The sequence below is a fragment of the Periophthalmus magnuspinnatus genome, chromosome 5 (genome assembly GCF_009829125.3).
Source record: "Periophthalmus magnuspinnatus isolate fPerMag1 chromosome 5, fPerMag1.2.pri, whole genome shotgun sequence".
NCBI classification, from domain to species: domain Eukaryota; kingdom Metazoa; phylum Chordata; class Actinopteri; order Gobiiformes; family Gobiidae; genus Periophthalmus; species Periophthalmus magnuspinnatus.
Genome location: NC_047130.1, coordinates 10,696,547 through 10,715,705, shown reverse-complemented (window position 1 = coordinate 10,715,705; position 19,159 = coordinate 10,696,547). Strand labels below are relative to the sequence as shown.

Here is a 19,159-nt window from a genome sequence, read left to right as displayed (position 1 = left end):
AAGATATCTTACTGTTAACAAGGGCCAGAATTTGTCTAAATAACACAATAGTTACGATTTGACAAATAAAAATAAGTAACATGTTTAATTTTGTTAAATCAGTGTTTAAATGGAAAAATGCTTGTGAATAAATTGGTTTTCTACTTTCTTTAAAGACTTTGAAGACATTAAAATATCTTAAACTTGTAATAGATAGTCAGTTATCATCTATTTTAAACCAGATCCTTAACAGAAAGTACCTTTATTGACTTTAAAGTGGTAATAAACGCCTTATCATCCTGTTGGTTTTTCTGAGTCACGCACTTACGTAACCACACGCTGACGTAATGACATCACGGGGCCCGTCTGGAAAACGCGGAAGAGAAAGACAAAAACAACAGCGAAAGCAGCGAGCAGCTACAGCGACCCGGAGTTTTATTTTACCGCAAAAAGAGCGCACCGAAACGCAAGCAGAGACATTTAACGGTTTAATTATTTAGTGTACGCTTTAAAGATTCGCTGTTGTTCACGTTAACCGGCAAAATGTCGCTTGTCGCTAAGATATTTGGTAAGGGAAAGGGCGAGAAAGGGCCAACGCCACAAGACGCGATCCAGAAGCTGAGGGAGACCGAAGACATGCTGATAAAAAAGCAGGAATTTCTGGAGAAAAAGATCGATCATGAGTTGGCGACGGCGAAGAAATATGGCACGAAAAACAAAAGAGGTGAGCTCAGGCCTGAACGCCGGTGTTGGTGAGGTTTGATCGGGGTTTGGAAATGGATCTTGTGGGCTGAAAAAAGCAGTTAGCCCCCGAAGCTAATGTGTAGTTAGAGTAGTCAAGTGTCAGCTGCCAGCAACCAGGCTTTTCCTGATTCCCAGCTTTAAGGAGGAAGTAAGCTACAAGGAGCATTAATATCACGGAATTGAGAAGCAGTGCACTAAAGACGTGTTAAAATGTAGTGACATTTAAGTATTGGGATCACGTTATCTCAAAATAAGGTAATGAGGAAGCTGCCAGTTACCAGGGGCGAGGCTTTTCCAGTTGAAGGGTAGACCGAGTCCACTATTTTCTAGATCAGCTCGCGTTTACTCACCTAAAAAACCCAATAATTCACAATGATCTATGTATTTTTCTTAAAGACATAGTATGAACTCTTGTTTTTGACACATTAGGTCAACTGCAAATGCTTTTCTCACGCGATTGGCCTTTTTTATGGCATGAATCGACATCACGTTAACTATTTGGCTACTGGTGATATCAGTTCCTCCATTACAAACGTAACTATTCAAAGTACCTTTTAGTTCAAAGTAGGCCAGTTCTATATAATTCATGAGCTATTTTAGCCAATGTTGTCTTTGAAATAGAAACAGACTTTACCTTTGTGAAGAACAAGAAAATGTACTTTTAAAAACACTTGGAGTTTTGTTTTTATTTATTTAAGTGGCATGTATTCTTCACAGTTTACTTTTTTGTTCTAAACTGACAAAGCCGTTCACTTTGACACCTCAAACAGACTATTCCTTATGACTGATCAAATTACTCACTTGGTTGTGGTTTACTTCCTGCTGTTACTAGCCCTTACTGTCTACTGTGTGCTAATTTTACACCCTGGTTCAAAATGGTTTAATATTGAGATAAGGTGTGTGTAGTGTTGTCACTAGTACAAGAGATCGACCGATATGGGTATTTTCATGGCTAATGCGATAGCGGTTTGTTTAAACTCCAGAGAACCCGATTGTAGATGAGCTCTGCCGGTATTTTTGGGCTTCACTTTTCCTAAAACATATTTTAATTTCATTCAAACTCATCCACAACCCTGTTTTGCTACAAATAGGTCTGCCACAATAACAAAATTTAAAGCTTGATATATTACTAAGTAAATATAGATACTAAACAATAGTATCGAAACAAATTTATGCCACTGACACCAAGGCCAAGACACATAACCCAAGAGTAGATTTAAACCACAGATGTAATATACAATATTGTTAAAAATATAATAAATAAATGGCAGAATGAAACACTTTTAGAAGTTATTAATTCAACATTTTACGACTTAAATTTTATCATATAGCCAACAAATAACCACAAATCTAGCACTGGTGCAAAGAAAAAGTACCATGATGAATACTGACCCCCAAAAATATTTGGGGGTCAGTATTCATTTCATGCAATATATATATATATATATATATATATATATATATATATATATATATATATATAAATAATATACCGGTAACACTTTAATACAATTTCAGCAGCTGGTTGGGCCAAACTAAATATCGATCTATCCTTACACAATATTGATGATAATTAAATACGCATGTTTTTACACAAATGAATGTAATTATCAAAACTAAAACAATAGTAGTTTCTATAATACTAATATGGTCTTATGCTAGTTTTTATGCTAGGTGTAAGTGAAATCAGGTCTTAACAACTCAACTGGAACAACAACAATATTCGTGTTTGTTTTGCTAATGATCAAATTCCAAGCCAATGATAATGTTTTTAACCTTATTTATTCTGCTTCTCTGTTCTCTTCCAATTATTGAATGGAATAATGGAATGCTGTTGATAACACAATAATAAATGTCAACACCAGTAATATATATTTTTTTAAATAAATCTGTACAAATGGTCATAGTTCAATGAAATCACTATGAACAGTCCTTATATTGACTGCTATAGCCTGGTTATTGATTGAAAAGCAAAGATAGCATGTTAAGGTGTAGGTTAATGGACACACACCTTGCTCCCTAGACCTACCTTTGTATCATAGCAGCGCAAATACACAAGCTAACGCTGGCCTCTCAAGGGGAATACAGGCTCACAGGGCATGTCCCATGTCAAATTGGACAGATGGAACATTGCCTTTTAATTCAGTAGCTTTCAGTTTTGTGAATATAAAAGGAAAGTAATCTAAAATAGTTAACATTTCATATATTTATTTTCTCTAGGTTTTAGGAGTCTAACCCACAACCAGCCTGTTCATTGAAAGACAGGATAACCACTCTGCCACATTAAGACAGGGAGGACATGCCCCCTCCACTCAGAGAGATCAGGAGTCTAACCCACAATCTCCTTATTGAGAGGAGGAGACAGACCACTCTGTCGCAGTAGTGTATTTTGGTAATGATTTCGGGACAGTTTGTGTTCTGGCCACTACAGTTGTCACTATTGGGCTGAGTGTGTCCATTGAAACAAACAGGAGTCAGCTGTTTTCTGTTTATGAGAATGTGACGCAGTGGCACCATCTCCTTGCTCAGCCATATTGCACAACTTTAGTGTAGACTTGTGAGCCAATATCATATATCATGACATATCACAACATTTAACCTGGCCATTTACGAGGGGCATTCAATAAATAAGGTGAATTTTTTGGTCTAAGGACTTTTAATACAGTTAGAAGCTTATCGTAAATTTCGGACTATAAGCCGCGACTTTTTCCCCACGCTTTGAACCCTGCGGCCTATACAGCAGTGCGGCTTATTTATAGAATTTTACTGGATAACGGCCACCGGGGTGCGCTCTCTAGCTGTAAACGTAAAAGTGAGACAGACGTGGGGAAAGATTCTGCTCTGAAGAATTCACTAGTTTTGATTTTGAACGATCATTTTGCGCATCATGAAATGGATATGATGCAGTTTTTTAAGATAAAGAAGGAAATAGAGCAGGGGTCGGCCTTTAACATGCAAAGAGCCATTTGGACCCACTTTCCACGTAAAATAAAACACTGGGAGCCACAAATACTTTTTGGCATCTAAAATGAAGATAACACTGTGTATAATAATGTAACGGAATAATGTAGGTTTAATTTTCACAGACAAGCCTTCTACACGTGGCAGATAAATATGGCAAAAACAACTTAAGTGCATAAAAAAAATACAACTCACCAAACCGCTGCATCAGAGGGAGCCCTGCACTGATTATGTGATTATGTCTACTCTGCTCCACAGTTTCTTAAAAAAAAAAAAAAAGGCGTGCAAACCCGTTGAAATTCATAGGAGAATCTCAACTGTGTATGGTTCGATCACCTCAGGAGACCTCACCTCTGTAGGCCTCCCAGGCCTGCCTTCATCCTCAACACTGCTCCGTCCTTCTTTAAACAATTTAGCCCACTTGTAGACATTTTTTTGGCTGAAACACCATACACAGTTGACATTCTCCTATGAATTTCAACAGGTTTGCACCCTTCAGCAACCAAAAACTTGATAACTGACCGCTGTTCAATCCTGGAGCATGCTTCTTGGTTGGCCATGTTTGTTAATCGCCAAAACTCTCAAAGATTTTTGAAATCTGCAAAAGAAATTAAAGCCATGTGAAAAACAAGTAAAACAAAAAACAAACAGTAAGCTTATAACTGTATTAAAAGTCCTTATACTGAAAAATTCACCTTATTTATTGAATGACCCTCGTATGTATATAAATGAATGAAATAATGGATTATATCGCAAGTAGGGTTGTCAAAAGTTTCGAAAATCAGACCGTAATCAATACTAAAACTACTAGCAAAACTAGATTGTCATGTCAATTATCGATGCTAAAAAAAAAGTCCCATTCACAGGACAGAAATGAACTTTTCCTGAATAGCTTTATAATGATCTTGAGCTGTGTCAGAGCAAGTATAAGATCACATAGACTAGTATACACCCATGGACCATTATGGAACCTACCTGGACGACTAAGGGATTACACAGATATAAGGCCACATGGGAATATAAAAAATATCCTACCATTTAATGTTGGAAATCACATTCTATTGTCTAAAGAAAGTGTCTTTTAACTATCATTGTGATATTAAAATTGGTATTGAGTATCGAGTCCATTCCTCAGTTTTAATATTTTGTATTGTGACAACACAGTCACAATACTACACAGACAAATATGGCAGGTTTTTCTCATATGGTAAAGACCTATTCTTAACCAAGAGCTTCTTCGACTACAGCCTCATTGGTGTAAACACAGATCCAGAGAACCCCTAAGGCACATTGGCAGTTTAAGTGTAGCTGTTACTTCAAACCAGTTTTAAAGTCTGCAGCATGAAGAAAGAGCATAGCAAACATAGCTGTCCCTGTGGCGTGACAGTATTTCATTTTACCTAACAGCATTTTCTCGTTAGTTCTCACTATAGTAAATACTTTTGTAAACTTACTCACCTGAAACTATTCTATCTAGTGGTTTGCTGACAGCCATGTATAGGTGAGATGTTATCAGCTTCTTAGCACTCCCAGGTTGGAAGCGCATGCTGTATTAGAGTTGTCAAAAGCATAGAAAATCAGATGCTAATCAATACTAAAAAATCACATTCACAGGACAGTTGTACCACAGGTATAAGACCACATAGAGTAGTATACGCCCATGGACCACTATGAAAACTACCTGGAACACTGAGAGATTACACAGATATAAGGTCAGACGGTAAAGTACTATGATTTAATGTTGAAAATCACATTCAACTGTTTTGAAGAAAGAGTGTTTTTATTATATCATGGTATCTGAATTGGTATTGCGTATTGAGTCTATTCCTTAGTATCGAAATCAAGTTTATCGTATACAGTAACTCTATAATATATACTGTATTATTTGGTCCTAGATAAGTCCTAGTTTTGTCCTGTTTATTCTAGTTTGGAGCACATTTAGTTTGGTTTTGTATATAGTATTCTTCATTCTGCCCGTGAGGGAAATAGATTCTATGCATTTGACCCATCCTTCAATCAATGCCACTAGGACAAACTATCAGGAGCAGTGAGACCAATCTCCAGGTCTTGAGTTAATCTTTGTCAGGACTATCTTAGCTGGAAGATTCTACCTATGGTGCATGTTTTGGGTTGAACTTATCTAACTTATAACTAACGCATATCATTTTTATACTATGACAGTGCCAGGCTAAGTTACAAGTCACATCTGAGCATTTTCACAGTAGGAATGCTTGTTTGTTTTTTAAGGTATTCTTTCAAAAAATTGAAACAACAGTATTTTAATAAATCCATCCATCCATTTTCTTCCCCTTATCCTGGGCCGGATCACAGGGGAAGCAGTCTAAGCAGGGACTGCCAGACTTCCATCACCCCAGACACGTCCTCCAGTTCCTCCGGTGGGACCCCAAGGCGTTCCCAGGCCAGCCGAGAGACATAGTCCTTCCAGCGTGTCCTGGGTCTTCCCCGGGGCCTCCTCCCTATTTTAATAAATAAGATAGATTTAAAGGATGGACTTCCGGTTCCGCTAGCGAGAGGATGACAGCTTGATTCTCGTGAGCCTGACGTTTTTTTACAAAATAACTCCCAAAAACACACTTTCTACAAATTCTGGTGATACTGATTGAAGATGGAAACGGGAGTTTTGACAAGAAGTAAGAAAAATGCAAATACGAATGACGAAGACACCGAGAACCATGGCGAAAAAGGCTGCTCTTTGGAGCTAGTGAGAGCTCACGAGGGCATGGATATGCCTACACCTGAGCCTACGCTCTGGAATATCCTGAATGAGCTCGGTGATTTCAGAAAAGATAATAATGATCAATATTCGGACATTAAAAATGAATTGAGAAGAGTCAATGAGAGAATAGATGCAGCGGAAGGGAGGATTGAAGAGACCGTGTTACAAGCAGCAGCCACACTAATCAAGAGGCTAACGGAGCGCCAAGCTAGCCTGGAAGAGAGGCTGATAGATCAAGAGGGCAGAGTGCGGAGGGAAAACCTTCGCATTTATGGTATACCGGAGGACAAAGAGGGGTCAGATATGGTCAGTTTTTTGGATAACTTGTTGAAAAGGGCGCTTGATCTTCCTGCTGACCAGGCACTTGGAATCGAAAGAGCACACATAGCTTTGACAGCCAAACCCAATAGCAACACTCAAGCTAAGCCGCGCTCCATCGTAGTGAAGTTTGGCAGCTACCGCACTAAAGAGGAGGTAATCAGGAGAGCATGGCAGAAAAAAGAAGTGTATTGTGACAACGTGCGCTTCTTTGTTGATCACGACTTTCCCATTGAAGTGCTAAAAAAACGCAATGAATACGGAGAGGCCAAAAGGGTGTTGAAAGAGAATCGTATTAAGTTTCAGACTCCATATCCAGCCAAGATGCGCATTTTCTACAATGAAGGCACGCGCATTTACAAAGACGCGGCAGAAGCAACGAGGGATATGGCATCCCGGGGGCTCCCTGTCAGCCTGGTGAAATCTCCAACTGCCCTTGACCAAGAAGAAATACGGCTTTTGTCCACCTGGTTACCTGCGAGGGGCCGGCGCACCCAAGGCGGAGACGGTCATCGCGGCTCGGCGGGGGAGACAGCGCTGCAGGGAGATGTGCATGCTCGAGTTAGAGGGAAGCTCCAGGAATTTCGAAGGCACGTCCACACAGAGGACTAACGGATCCGGATCACTATTCCAGACCTATGTCTATTAAGACAGGTTAATTTTTCCACTTTTATGAGAAACGGCATGACTATTAAGGTAAATACACAGTCAAATTTGTTTTTGTTGCTCTACTTCTTTTTCAAATTTGCTACTTTTACCGAGTCGGGACTTAAAATGCTCCTTTATTTCTTCTGTACAACATCTTGCTAGTATGTGGACATATCATAGGGCCCCACCTCCTCAACGAGGTGGGACATTCCCCTATCTGGACCCACACCACACGGGGTCCTGTAGGGCTCATTTAATACGAGCCTCCGCCTTGGAAGCACCTGTTATGTTCTGTTATATTTTGTTCAGTGTTTTGTCATTTTTATTATTTGTGTTTTTTTGCTCTTTGGGAGAGAGCTTGTTGGTGCACAAGTTTAAACATATAGGAAGATTTATTTATTTTATTATTTTATTTATTGGTTTATTTTATACGCGTGATAATTATATCGTCTATTTAATACGCTATTGGTACAAAAATTGTTTCTTTTAACGTAAAGGGGATCTCAAGTGCAGCTAAGAGGACCAAAATATTATCAAAAGTTAAACGTGAAAATGCTCAAATTGTACTTTTACAAAAGACACACCTCTCACCCTCAGAACATGAAAAGCTGAAAAGAATGGGGTATACAAAAGCTTACTACTCATCATACAAGGGAGGAAGAAGACGAGGAGTTATTATATTAATATCACAAAAAATACCCTTTGAATATGTATCTGGGGAGTCAGATAAAGAAGGAAGGTATATAGTGGTCACAGGGAAAATAAACAACGTAATAGTTACCATTTGCAATGTCTATGTCCCACCTGGAAGTAATTTTGCATTTTATAGAAGGTTGTTTGACTTAATGATTGGAGCACCGGGGACTGTAATCTGTGGGGGTGATTGGAATATTAGGCTTAATCCTAATTTAGACACATCCAAAAATATACCCACAACGGCACTGCATAATAAAGTCAATAATCTAATGGGAGAGTTGGGCATAATAGACCTTTGGAGGGACTTTTATCCATCTAGTCGTGACCATACGTTTTATTCTCATCCACACGATACCTACTCCAGAATAGATTACTTCTTTGTGTTAAAGAAAGATCGTTATCGAATAGGTAGTTGTGCTATAGTCTCTATTGATTTATCTGATCATGCCCCTATTTTCTGTACAGTAGATATTGGAGATACTCCACGAAATACACTATGGAGACTCAATACAAGTGTTTTAAACAACCCTCAGTTTGTGGCTCAGATGAGACGGGAAATAAAATGTTTTCTGGAGATTAATGATACAGGTGAGGTGGACCCATATTTAGTGTGCGATACTCTAAAAGCTGTAATGCGAGGGAGAATTATCTCTTGTGTGTTCACATAACAAAAAAATAAAACAGCTCAAACATATGGATCTTAATAGAAGATTGAAAGACCTTGAAATGCAACATAAGGATAAACAGTGCCCAAAACTTTTAAGAGGAGATGAAAAAAACACGGAATGAAATAAATCTACTGTTTTCACAAGAAGTTGAAAAAAAGTTTGTCTTTGTGAAACAAAAATATTATGAAGCAGGCCGCAAGGCTGCAAAAATACTTGCAAGAAGACTGCAGAAAGAGAGAGCTGAAGGTAATATATACAAAATTAAGGACCCAGATTCAAGTGCTATACTGTATAAACAAGAGCAACTACAGGAAGCATTTGAAAAATACTATAGAAATTTGTACACACAACCACCCATAGAGGGTGAACAAAAAATTGAGGCATTTCTTGACTCTCTTAATTTACCCAGACTATCCGAGGAACATAATAGCATTTTGACAGCTGAGATAACAGAAAAAGAACTCAGTAGCACCATCTCCAATTTGAAGGCTAATAAATCTCCTGGCCCCAATGGCTTTCCTCCAGATTGGTATAAATCACTCAGATCTGAACTAACCCCTTGTCTTCTCAAGGCAATTAACATGGTCATGAAAAACTCAAAGATGCCACCCTCATGGAGGGAAGCAGTTATTTCAATTATTCCCAAAGAAGGTAAGGATAGACTGGAGTGTGGCTCATACAGGCCAATTTCAGTACTAAATGTGGATTATAAGTTATTTACAAGTATTCTTGCTAAAAGACTGGAAAAATTACTTCCATACCTTATACACACAGATCAGACTGGTTTTGTTTCGCAGAGACAAACTCATGATAACATTCGACGTTCCTTACATATTCTACATCACATTCGTCAGCATGAACTGGAGGCTCTGTTGATAAGTCTAGACTCTGAAAAAGCGTTTGACTCGGTCAGTTGTTTTTTTTCTATATAAAGTACTGGATAGATTTGGTGTACATTCAAAATTCATTCAAGTTATTCGTACTCTATACAATAAGCCATCTGCCAGAATAAAAATAAATGGGCATCTTTCAAAATCTATCAAATTACAGCGTGGATCAAGACAAGGCTGTCCCACATCTCCAATTTTGTTTGCTCTTTATATTGAGCCCCTGGCACAGTGGCTAAGACAGACTGAAAGTATAAAGGGCATCAGCATAAATGGAGAAGACCATAAGGTTGCTCTGTATGCAGATGATGTTTTGGTCTATCTATCTGACCCTACTATTACGTTTCCAGAGGTGATGGCACTTTTACAAACATTTGGCAAATACTCAGGATATAAACTGAATATACAAAAGACCCAACTTTTTTCTTTCAATTATTCACCTCCAAAACAAATTCCTGACAAATATGCCTAACAAATACTGAAGTATTTGGGTATTTATTTACCAAAGGATATTGCAACACTGGCAGAAATTAATTACAGCCCTTTATTAATAAAAATTAAAGAAGATATCAGAAGATGGAACTCGGTTTCCTTTCTGAGTCTGAGCCACAGAATTGAAAGTGTGAAAATGAATATACTCCCAAGATATCTTTTCTTATTCCAAGCTCTTCCAGTGGAAGTTACTTCAAAAGAATTCTCAGAATTGGATAGAATAATTTCTAGATTCATCTGGCAAGGAAAAAGACCCAGGGTTAAATATCAAACTTTACAGCTTTTAAAAGGAGAAGGGGGCATGGCCCTACCATACTTTAAAGGATATTTTTATGCTGCACAACTCAAGCCTCTTATTAATATGTGCTCCCCGAAATTTCAAGCTAGATGGAAAGATATAGAACTTACGGATAAAGATCCTCCAATACATGCAGTCTTGGCCCATACAAGCCTGGATTCTTATATCAAGGATATTAAGAATCCATTTATTAAAACTCAGTTAAAAATTTGGATGAAAGTAAAAGGAGAATATCTGTTAGATGAGAAAATACAAATCATACAGTGGTGTGCTTTTGATCCAGGATTTAGGCCTAACTTAATGGACGATACTTTTAGACGATGGACCCTAAAAGGAGTGACAACTTTTTACTCACTTACAGAAAATGGTAAATTTAAGGATTTTGATAGTTTGAAGACGGAATACCAGCTTGAAAATTATGACTTTTTTAGATATCAGCAATTGAGGAATTATTTTGAACATAACATTTGGGTTAAAACAGAACTTAATGATCCAATACTTGCAATATTCCTGAAAGCTTATAAGAACAATACAATCAAAGGGGCCATTGCTAACTTTTATAAAGGATTTATGGCAAAAAAGTCGCATTCAACAGAATATATCAAAGAAAAATGGGAGACTGTAGGAGGACTCATAATATCAAATTATGATTGGCTGAATATTTGTGAATCTCAATGGAGGTGTACTAATTCTCATATTTGGCGCGAATTTAATTGGAAATGTTTAATGCGCCTTTTTTATTACGCCAAAGCAAAAAATTAATTTTGGAGCTGGGAATGCTGGATGTTGGAGACAGTGTGGGGCCCAGGAAGCTGATCATTGGCGTATATTCTGGGACTGCCCAATAATACAACCATTTTGGGTCGAGTTCCACAGGACAGTAGTAAGTATACTTAAAGTAAAAGTAACATTACAATTTTCAACTCTTTTTTTTTTTGGTCATTGTGTTAACTTCAGCGAACAAACAAATATTTATTCCAAATTTTGACATCAGCCGCTAAAAAGGCAATAACAAGACGTTGGCTTCTTCCTGGGCCCCCCACAAACTCAGAGTGGATAAACATTGTAAATGATATATATGTAATGGAAGCGATTACCTTCTCAATTTGCCTCAAGAAACCTGTTTTCATTAAGTTATGGTCTAACTGGGTAAAATATATTAAGCCTTTACGACCGGACTTTGTGGAGATCCGGCCCAGCTAGCGCACCCTGCTGTAAAAGAGATGGCCCCTCACTCCCGTGTCAGCCTTGATACTTAATTTTTCTTTATTTATTATGCAGGTCAGTGCAGCACTGTTTTCTCTCTCCCTTTGTATAAAGTTCTGTTTTAGTATAATTTTTTTGAAAAAAATAAAATAAAAGACTGTGGATAGATTTTGTATTTGGTTTAATGTTTTGCCCCTTGAATGTATTCCACTGTCTGAAAATAAAGAATTACAAAAAAAAAAAAGAGATAGATTTAAAGTTCAGAAACAAGTAGGTGGTGGACACCTCACCAGAAAATGTACATGGAGCACCTTTTAAGATTTATGGTCTTCAGAGTAGTGGTAGATATGATATGACAAAAATGAATATTTTTCCCTAGATTAATCTGTCTACTCAAAAGCTCAAAATGCTCTGTTCCACCTTGTGATGTCATGAAGTAGTTTTAAAGTTAACTGATACCTTTTTACCTTTAGTTCAGTAGAGATGGGAAATTCCAGGCCTGAAATCATCCAAATCATTCTAGTGAAGGTGTATGGAGTTTAATAGCACATGTAGGGCACTTCCTGCATTGCCACATTGCATCTGCAGGTGATATAATGTGGCAAAACTAACCATCTGACTTTGTGTTTCTAGCGGCTCTCATGGCCCTGAAGAGGAAAAAACGCTTAGAGAAACAGCTGGAGCAGATTGACGGGACACTCTCTACCATCGAGTTCCAGAGGGAGGCACTAGAGAATGCCAACACCAACACAGAGGTGCTCAAGAACATGGGCTATGCTGCCAAGGCACTCAAGCAGGCCCACAACAGCATGTGAGTGACATCCTATTCTCTTCAAGCATGTTATTTAGTTCTATATAATTAAATAACATAACTATAAATGTACTGATATTTTAGTCCGTTAACTAATAAAATATTAATTAGGACTGCACAGCATCATTTAGATAATAAAATATCCTCACATCAACAACAAAATATCCTTTTCTTTTATAGAAAAAATTTTATTGACCTCTACAAACATGCTCTGAAATACACGGGATTCTTGTATTAGTTTATCAGTCCATATTTCAGTCTTCTCTCAAATGTTAATGCTTCTTGTTTACAATGTGGACTCTGAACAGAGTGCCACATATATTGCATACATATATGCAAACATATATTGCAATTCTAAATAGGATGAAAAAAAAATCCGTATCTGTCAATCTCTAGTTGTATGGTAATGATTAAATGTGTACAAATTGTGCTACACAAATAAATTTGCAAAGTAATTCAAAGTGCTTGCAGAATAAGAAAAATCACAATACAACCAGATAAAAACATTCAAAGTTTGTCTTGTTTATGTTCAGCAAATATAAAGCTATATATATTCCTAATTCGAGATAAAAAATCTAATTGGAAAGTGTGATCAGTACGAGGAAAGAAAATTTTGTTCCAGCTGTATCTCTGAATAATGTTTTGTTCTTAACATTGTGGTGCGTGTTTGACAGGAACGTAGACGATGTTCACGACTTGATGGATGACATCGCAGAACAACAGGAACTGGCCAACGAGATCTCTACAGCTATCTCCTCTTCTACAGGCTTCGGCATGGATATGGACGAGGTGAGGCCGGGTGCAGTCCTGGCTTTAGTCAAGCTCAGAGTACAGAGGTACTAAGACCTACTTGGAGAGACGCTAATGTAATTGGCAATACTGTGAAACTTTCTGGAGGTGATACGTCACCTGCATGATTACATGGAAATAGAACATTAATTCCAATACATCGGAACATTCTCCATGGAGATATATATCGTATTTTCCGGACTATATGTCGCTCCAGAATACAAGTCGCACCAGCAAAAAAAATGCGTAATAATGAAGGAAAAACATATAAGTTGCACTGGACTATAAGTTGTATTTTTTAGGGAAATTTATTTTACAAAATCCAAGACCAAGGACATCTTTAAAGTCAAGTTTTAATAATAACAATAAAATGGAGAACAGCAGGCTGAATAGCAGCACGCTGACGTAACACATAGACAATGAACTGAATATGTGTCTGGTATGTTTACGTAAGATATTAACAGTACACCAGCTTGTCCACAAACATGAGACATGCGAGAGTTTTATTCGCTGATGTTTACTGTGGTCTTACTACTTCATCCCAGTTCACACCGTAGAACTAGCAAATGCATAAAATATAACATAAGCTTTGGCTCATATTACTTATAAACACAAAACTGCATATGAACATATGGAAAATATGCATAGCACTTTGGCTTGCTAGTAAACAAACCAGTGAATCGAAAACTTTATATTAGTGCTCTGTCAGGTAAGACTTCGCATTAGCGTCAAAGGCTGAACGGAAAAACAGGAAGTAATTTTTGTGACCTTAAACTAGACTTAATGATAAACTAAACATTAACAATATTGTTCCAAATGAAAAATGGTCACCTGTATGGTCTTATAAATAAAGGGTTAATAAATAAGGGGAAATTAAATATGAAATGCATAAAAGAAAACATCTCAAGTAAATTTTCTTACAGGTATTACAAACACACCAGCGCCATCTAGTGGTCTAATAAATTAACTGTAACATGTATAATTAACCGTTGCAAAACACATATTTATTCAGCTACATGAAGCATAGACAAGGAACTGAATAAGTGTCTAACTGTTAATATCTTACATTAACATACCAATAAGATAACTAATGCATAAAAAACAAGCTAACAAGTTTACTCTCGATCTCACTCCAAATCACTAAATCCACTGGATTCTTCATCATCGGTGTCGCTCCTGTACAACTCCGCCTGCTGTGGAAGTAGGTGAAGCACCGCTTCCGCTTGGCTGCTACTGGTACACAAGCCTACAGTCCCCTCACGCAGTTGTCAGTGTAACAATAATGAAGTGAAATTATATATTTAATAATTTAACATAAGTCGCACCCCAGCCAAACTATGAAAAACTATGAGCGCAACTCATAGTCTGGAAAATACGGTAAGTTTTCTACCATACTGTGGAAGATTATAGCCAACATTTCCATGGAAACAGGAAAAGGTCCTCCTCCTCCAGACCAAATAAGAGTTTGTGGAGGTGCAAGCCCACTCAGAGTAAGGATGTATGTTTTGCTGTTTTTCAGTGCAATAAAAACAGCCAAGCCTGGGGCTTAAATTATTATACATAGGCGTGCTGTTTCTTAATGTTATTTGTTTTGCTTGAGGTTGTTGAGAAACGTTTAATGCCATACTGTGGAACATTCTAAATAAATCAATAATATGGAGGCAATCAACACAGTGTACCTTGAAAACATACAAATAACTAATTTAAATTGACTAAGTAATGTGAATTATTGTCAATCTGAAATTTGGTTTATAACATTAATAATTAAACAGGTTTCCTAGATCAACTTTTGTGTGTAACCCATTTCAGAACATATATACAGAAAATATTGATTACTATGTTTGCTTCAGGATGAATTATTGGCTGAATTGGAGGAGCTGGAGCAGGAAGAACTGGACGAGAAAATGCTCAGTGTGGAGGGAACCGGAAACATGGACCCCCTCCCCAGTGTGCCCACCACCTCACTGCCTTCAGGTGATTGTGTACACAAAACCATAGACTCTTACAGTGTTGAAAAACTGAACGCGTGCATTCTAAAGCCTTTTACCGTTCCATACCTTCCAATGCATTTTCAATGGGAGGGTTAGTGTTAGCCCTCAAATATCGCAAAGTGAAAAATTAGGGCTGTTTGACAACTGACAACCACTCAACCACGTGTTAGTAACACCAGAGCCTTGTTAGAAAACATTATCAACACTGTTTTGCTTAGATTATGAACGTTTACAATTGGTGCTGAAATTAGCATACATGCTAACAACCACATAATAAGTGTTTCTTAAGTCTAACATTATGCTGGACAATAATTAACTAAAAATATAGCATGTCACAGCAGTTTGAAAGTAAAATATGTTTTATTTCATCAAGAACCACAATTCCAGCATACATCACTGAATTTATAATGTTGGAGCTGGAAGTTTGACATTGACTAGTATTACCTGTTGCCAAAACAGTGGCGACAGTGGCTCAGTGGTTAGAGTGTTGGTCCCCCAACCCGAGAGTCCCGCTCGGACCAAGTTCTGTCGTTGTGTCCTTAGGCAAGACACTTCACCCACATTGCCTAGTATGAAAGTGGTGTGTGTGTGAATGATAGGTGGTGGTCGGAGGGGCCGACGGCGCAGATTGGCAGCCTCGCTTCCGTCAGTCTCCCCAGGGCAGCTGTGGCTACAATAGTAGCTTACCCTCACCAAGTGTGGAAATGAATGAATAATGACTATAGTGTAGCGCTTTGAGAGGCTTTGACAAGCCTGTAAAGCGCATTACAAGTGTAAGGCATTATTATTATTAAAACAACATAACAAACATGTAAACAAAAACAACTGATCTACAGACTTAAAATTAAGGTTTTTATTTTGCTGTCCTATTAAAATAATGTTGAGCAGTTACCATAATGATACAATGCACACATTTTACTTTTTTTACATTTCTTTTGGACAATTCAGGAACAAATGATCAATATGTGCATTCATGCTATTGTTTAGGAGTTTCAATGTGTGAGTGGCTAACTAAAAAAAACCAAAAACAGTTGGCTCATGCTAGCTACCTAGTCGCTATGTAGCATTAACTTTAGAGGGAGTTGATTAACAGCACAAATTATATCCCTTGCTATAGTGCCAACTAAGTCACAAGTTTAACGTGAGCAACAAGTTAGACTTTATGGTTGAGATTGTGTTAAAAAAAAAGTTCTGATTAAAGAACTAACTTAGTGCAAATCAGCTTTCCTTTTGTAATTCCACCAGTTTAACAAGCTATGTCCCTTTCAAATAACATTACAGCCACAATTCAGTGAGCAAGCATTAGGCAACAGTTTTTCAGTTAGTGATAGGTTCACAACCTATATTACAATACAACAAATACAATTCAAAAGAGAAGAGAAGACAAGAGAGATTATTTTGTCTCAATATTGAGGAGAAAGAGCGGAGAGGCAAAAAAACCCAGTTACAAATCACCACCCTCTCTGGGGCCCAGACCGTCTTTCACCTCTTTTATTAAAGTTAGGAAACCCTAGTTACACATACACACTGTTGCTCTGAAGGGGGGGGCATATACTTTGCAAGCAGTGTAAAAACATATGACGAAATTCACAGAGAAATATATTCTGTTTTTGCATTTCCAGAAGGTCACAAAACATCCTCCCATGATGTTTCTGTTTTAGGTTTCACAGTGACCTTCTTCCCGTGGGATCCTTTCAAAAGACATTTTCTGCAAGACTCAAGAACAAACATTAGTGCAGATTACATAGTTTACATAGTTGAATATAATGACTAAATAAAGAGTGAACATTACATTACAGTACCTTTAAAATGAACAGTGAGATAACATAATATACTTGAATATATATTTTGAATCCATCAGTTAGTCATTCTCACTTTTTTGTTGGAAAATCAAGTGCCTAAACTGGGCAATGAAAATTTGTTGTAGAAATCCTTTTTGCATTTCATCAGTTTACAGGCCATCTACAAACATATAAGGCAGGGTTTGCTGAGCAGTCAGCCATAGACATGGATGCATTATTTCCCTATTGTGATGTCACTGCAAAGTATCAATACTACAACATTGCTTGAAGCATGTTGATACTTTGTAGCTGATGTCATTCAACATTCCCATGATGTACTGCTAACTGGTGGCACGGCTCTATCTGAATCTGTTACCCACATTAGACTTTTATCTGGGCTTTATTTTAAGTCAATGTGACCATAAAGAACTGACTTAGAACTACAAAAGGTGAGCTGATTTGTGCTGTTAAACAATTCCCTCTCAAAAAACATTATAGGCATAAGTTAGCTAACATTAGTCAACAGCTTAGTTAGTCAATCTCACCTTTTTTGTTGAAAATCAAAGATCTAAACTGGAGCGTTCGTAAAATGTCTGTATTGATCATAGGGTCCTTGAAAGTGTTTGTTAATGTGTACATTATGTCATCATGGAAACTGCTGAGTATTCCTTTATAAACATACATGTAGAGCCTCCTTCTCAGCATGATGTCACTACAAAATATTAATATTACATAATTGCTTGAAACCTATTTATTCTTACATTGTCTAAACATTTCTGTGTCTTCTCTCCAGCCAAGAAGAAGGAGGAAGAGGACGACGAGATGGCAGAGCTGGCTGCCTGGGCGACCTAAACAACCTCCTCCGGCCTTCTCCACCTTCAAATCTCTGGAAGTGGACTCCGCTGCTCAAGAACCAAACAGAGGAACCACACAGAGGAACCAACACCAGACAAGATGGAGTATGCACCTATGTCCAATCACAAAGACTCATACCTGCATCTTCTCAAACCAATCTCACTGCTGCTCATACTCAAAAACGAAAAGGAAAAGTATATTCTTACCTTACAACGACTTATGTGCATACTTCGGACGGTTCGGGTTTGAGAAGTTAACCGAGCGAATTGTAAGGATCGAAAAAAAAATAGTGAGATTGTGGCGGCCATTTTCTGCTTCCTGCGTGTCTTCTACAAAAACGTGACGTGGTTCTGAGAGATCTTGTGTAACAGCGAAACTTTATATAAATAGCTTCTTTGATGTATTGCAATGTATTTGGTAACAAAAGAACTGTGTTAAAGGTGCATTATGGAACTTTTCTAGCGTGGGTTGTTGTTGCTTAGCCATTTTGCCTTTATTCAAAATACCTTGAAAAACATCCACTCTTACTGTGAGCGGGGTCGCCTCTCCACAGATCTGACCTGTAATTTGGTCTGGCGGCAGTACCTGATTGGATACGTTTATTGCCGGAAAACTCACCAGTAATGTTACGTAGTGAACCTTTAAAGTATTTTCAATGATAATTATGTCCCGACTTGGAGGAACACATCGGAGGACTGAGCGATAAACACAATTTCAAAGTGTTTCAGAGAAGGATAATTAAGTTAGATTTTTGATGTCCAAAATGATTTCTTAAAGCACTTTTATGTGGGACATTTCTTCATTGGATCACACTGTACTTTAGTCGTAACTGCATATTACAAGTTGATACTAACGTTAACAAAGTTTAACCACTACAATGGCTCCATCTAGTGGTAATTCAGTATAGTAAAAAAAAATATATCCCCATTTCAGTTGAAAATGTTTCTCTAAAGATGTTTATTTTATTTACAAATCTTGGCTAGCTGTAGATAGGTTGCTATATATTGGCTGGATTAGCAGTCCTCTCTACTGGTTCTAATTAGAAAAAAAAGATTCACAATTGATTTTGTCCATTTTGCATTGAAAAATTCAAAATGACGATTGCGACTGCCACTACAGTCTTAAAAATGGTGATTTGCATAAAAAGATTTTACTTCCAATGCCCTCCCTCATTCAGCAATTTTAAGTTTTCCATGCTTGGGTCTTACATAAAGGCTTTATTTATTTCACTTATAAGGAGAACAATGTGACTGTTGTTACCAAATAAATTGTAAAGTAAGAGAAGGTTTGTGGAGTTT

General features: G+C 37.5%; 1 protein-coding gene across 1 annotated transcript; it reads left to right on the top strand.

Annotated features, from left to right (window-relative positions):
• Window positions 1-358: 358 nt before the first annotated feature.
• On the top strand, window positions 359-17,889 carry chmp4ba (charged multivesicular body protein 4Ba). Its single transcript, XM_033966909.2, has 5 exons — window positions 359-703; window positions 12,268-12,445; window positions 13,120-13,234; window positions 15,085-15,208; window positions 17,800-17,889. The coding sequence occupies exons 1-5, from the start codon at window positions 523-525 to the stop codon at window positions 17,856-17,858; spliced, it is 657 nt and encodes a 218-aa protein (XP_033822800.1). The 5' UTR covers window positions 359-522; the 3' UTR covers window positions 17,859-17,889.
• The last annotated feature ends 1,270 nt before the right edge of the window (window positions 17,890-19,159 follow it).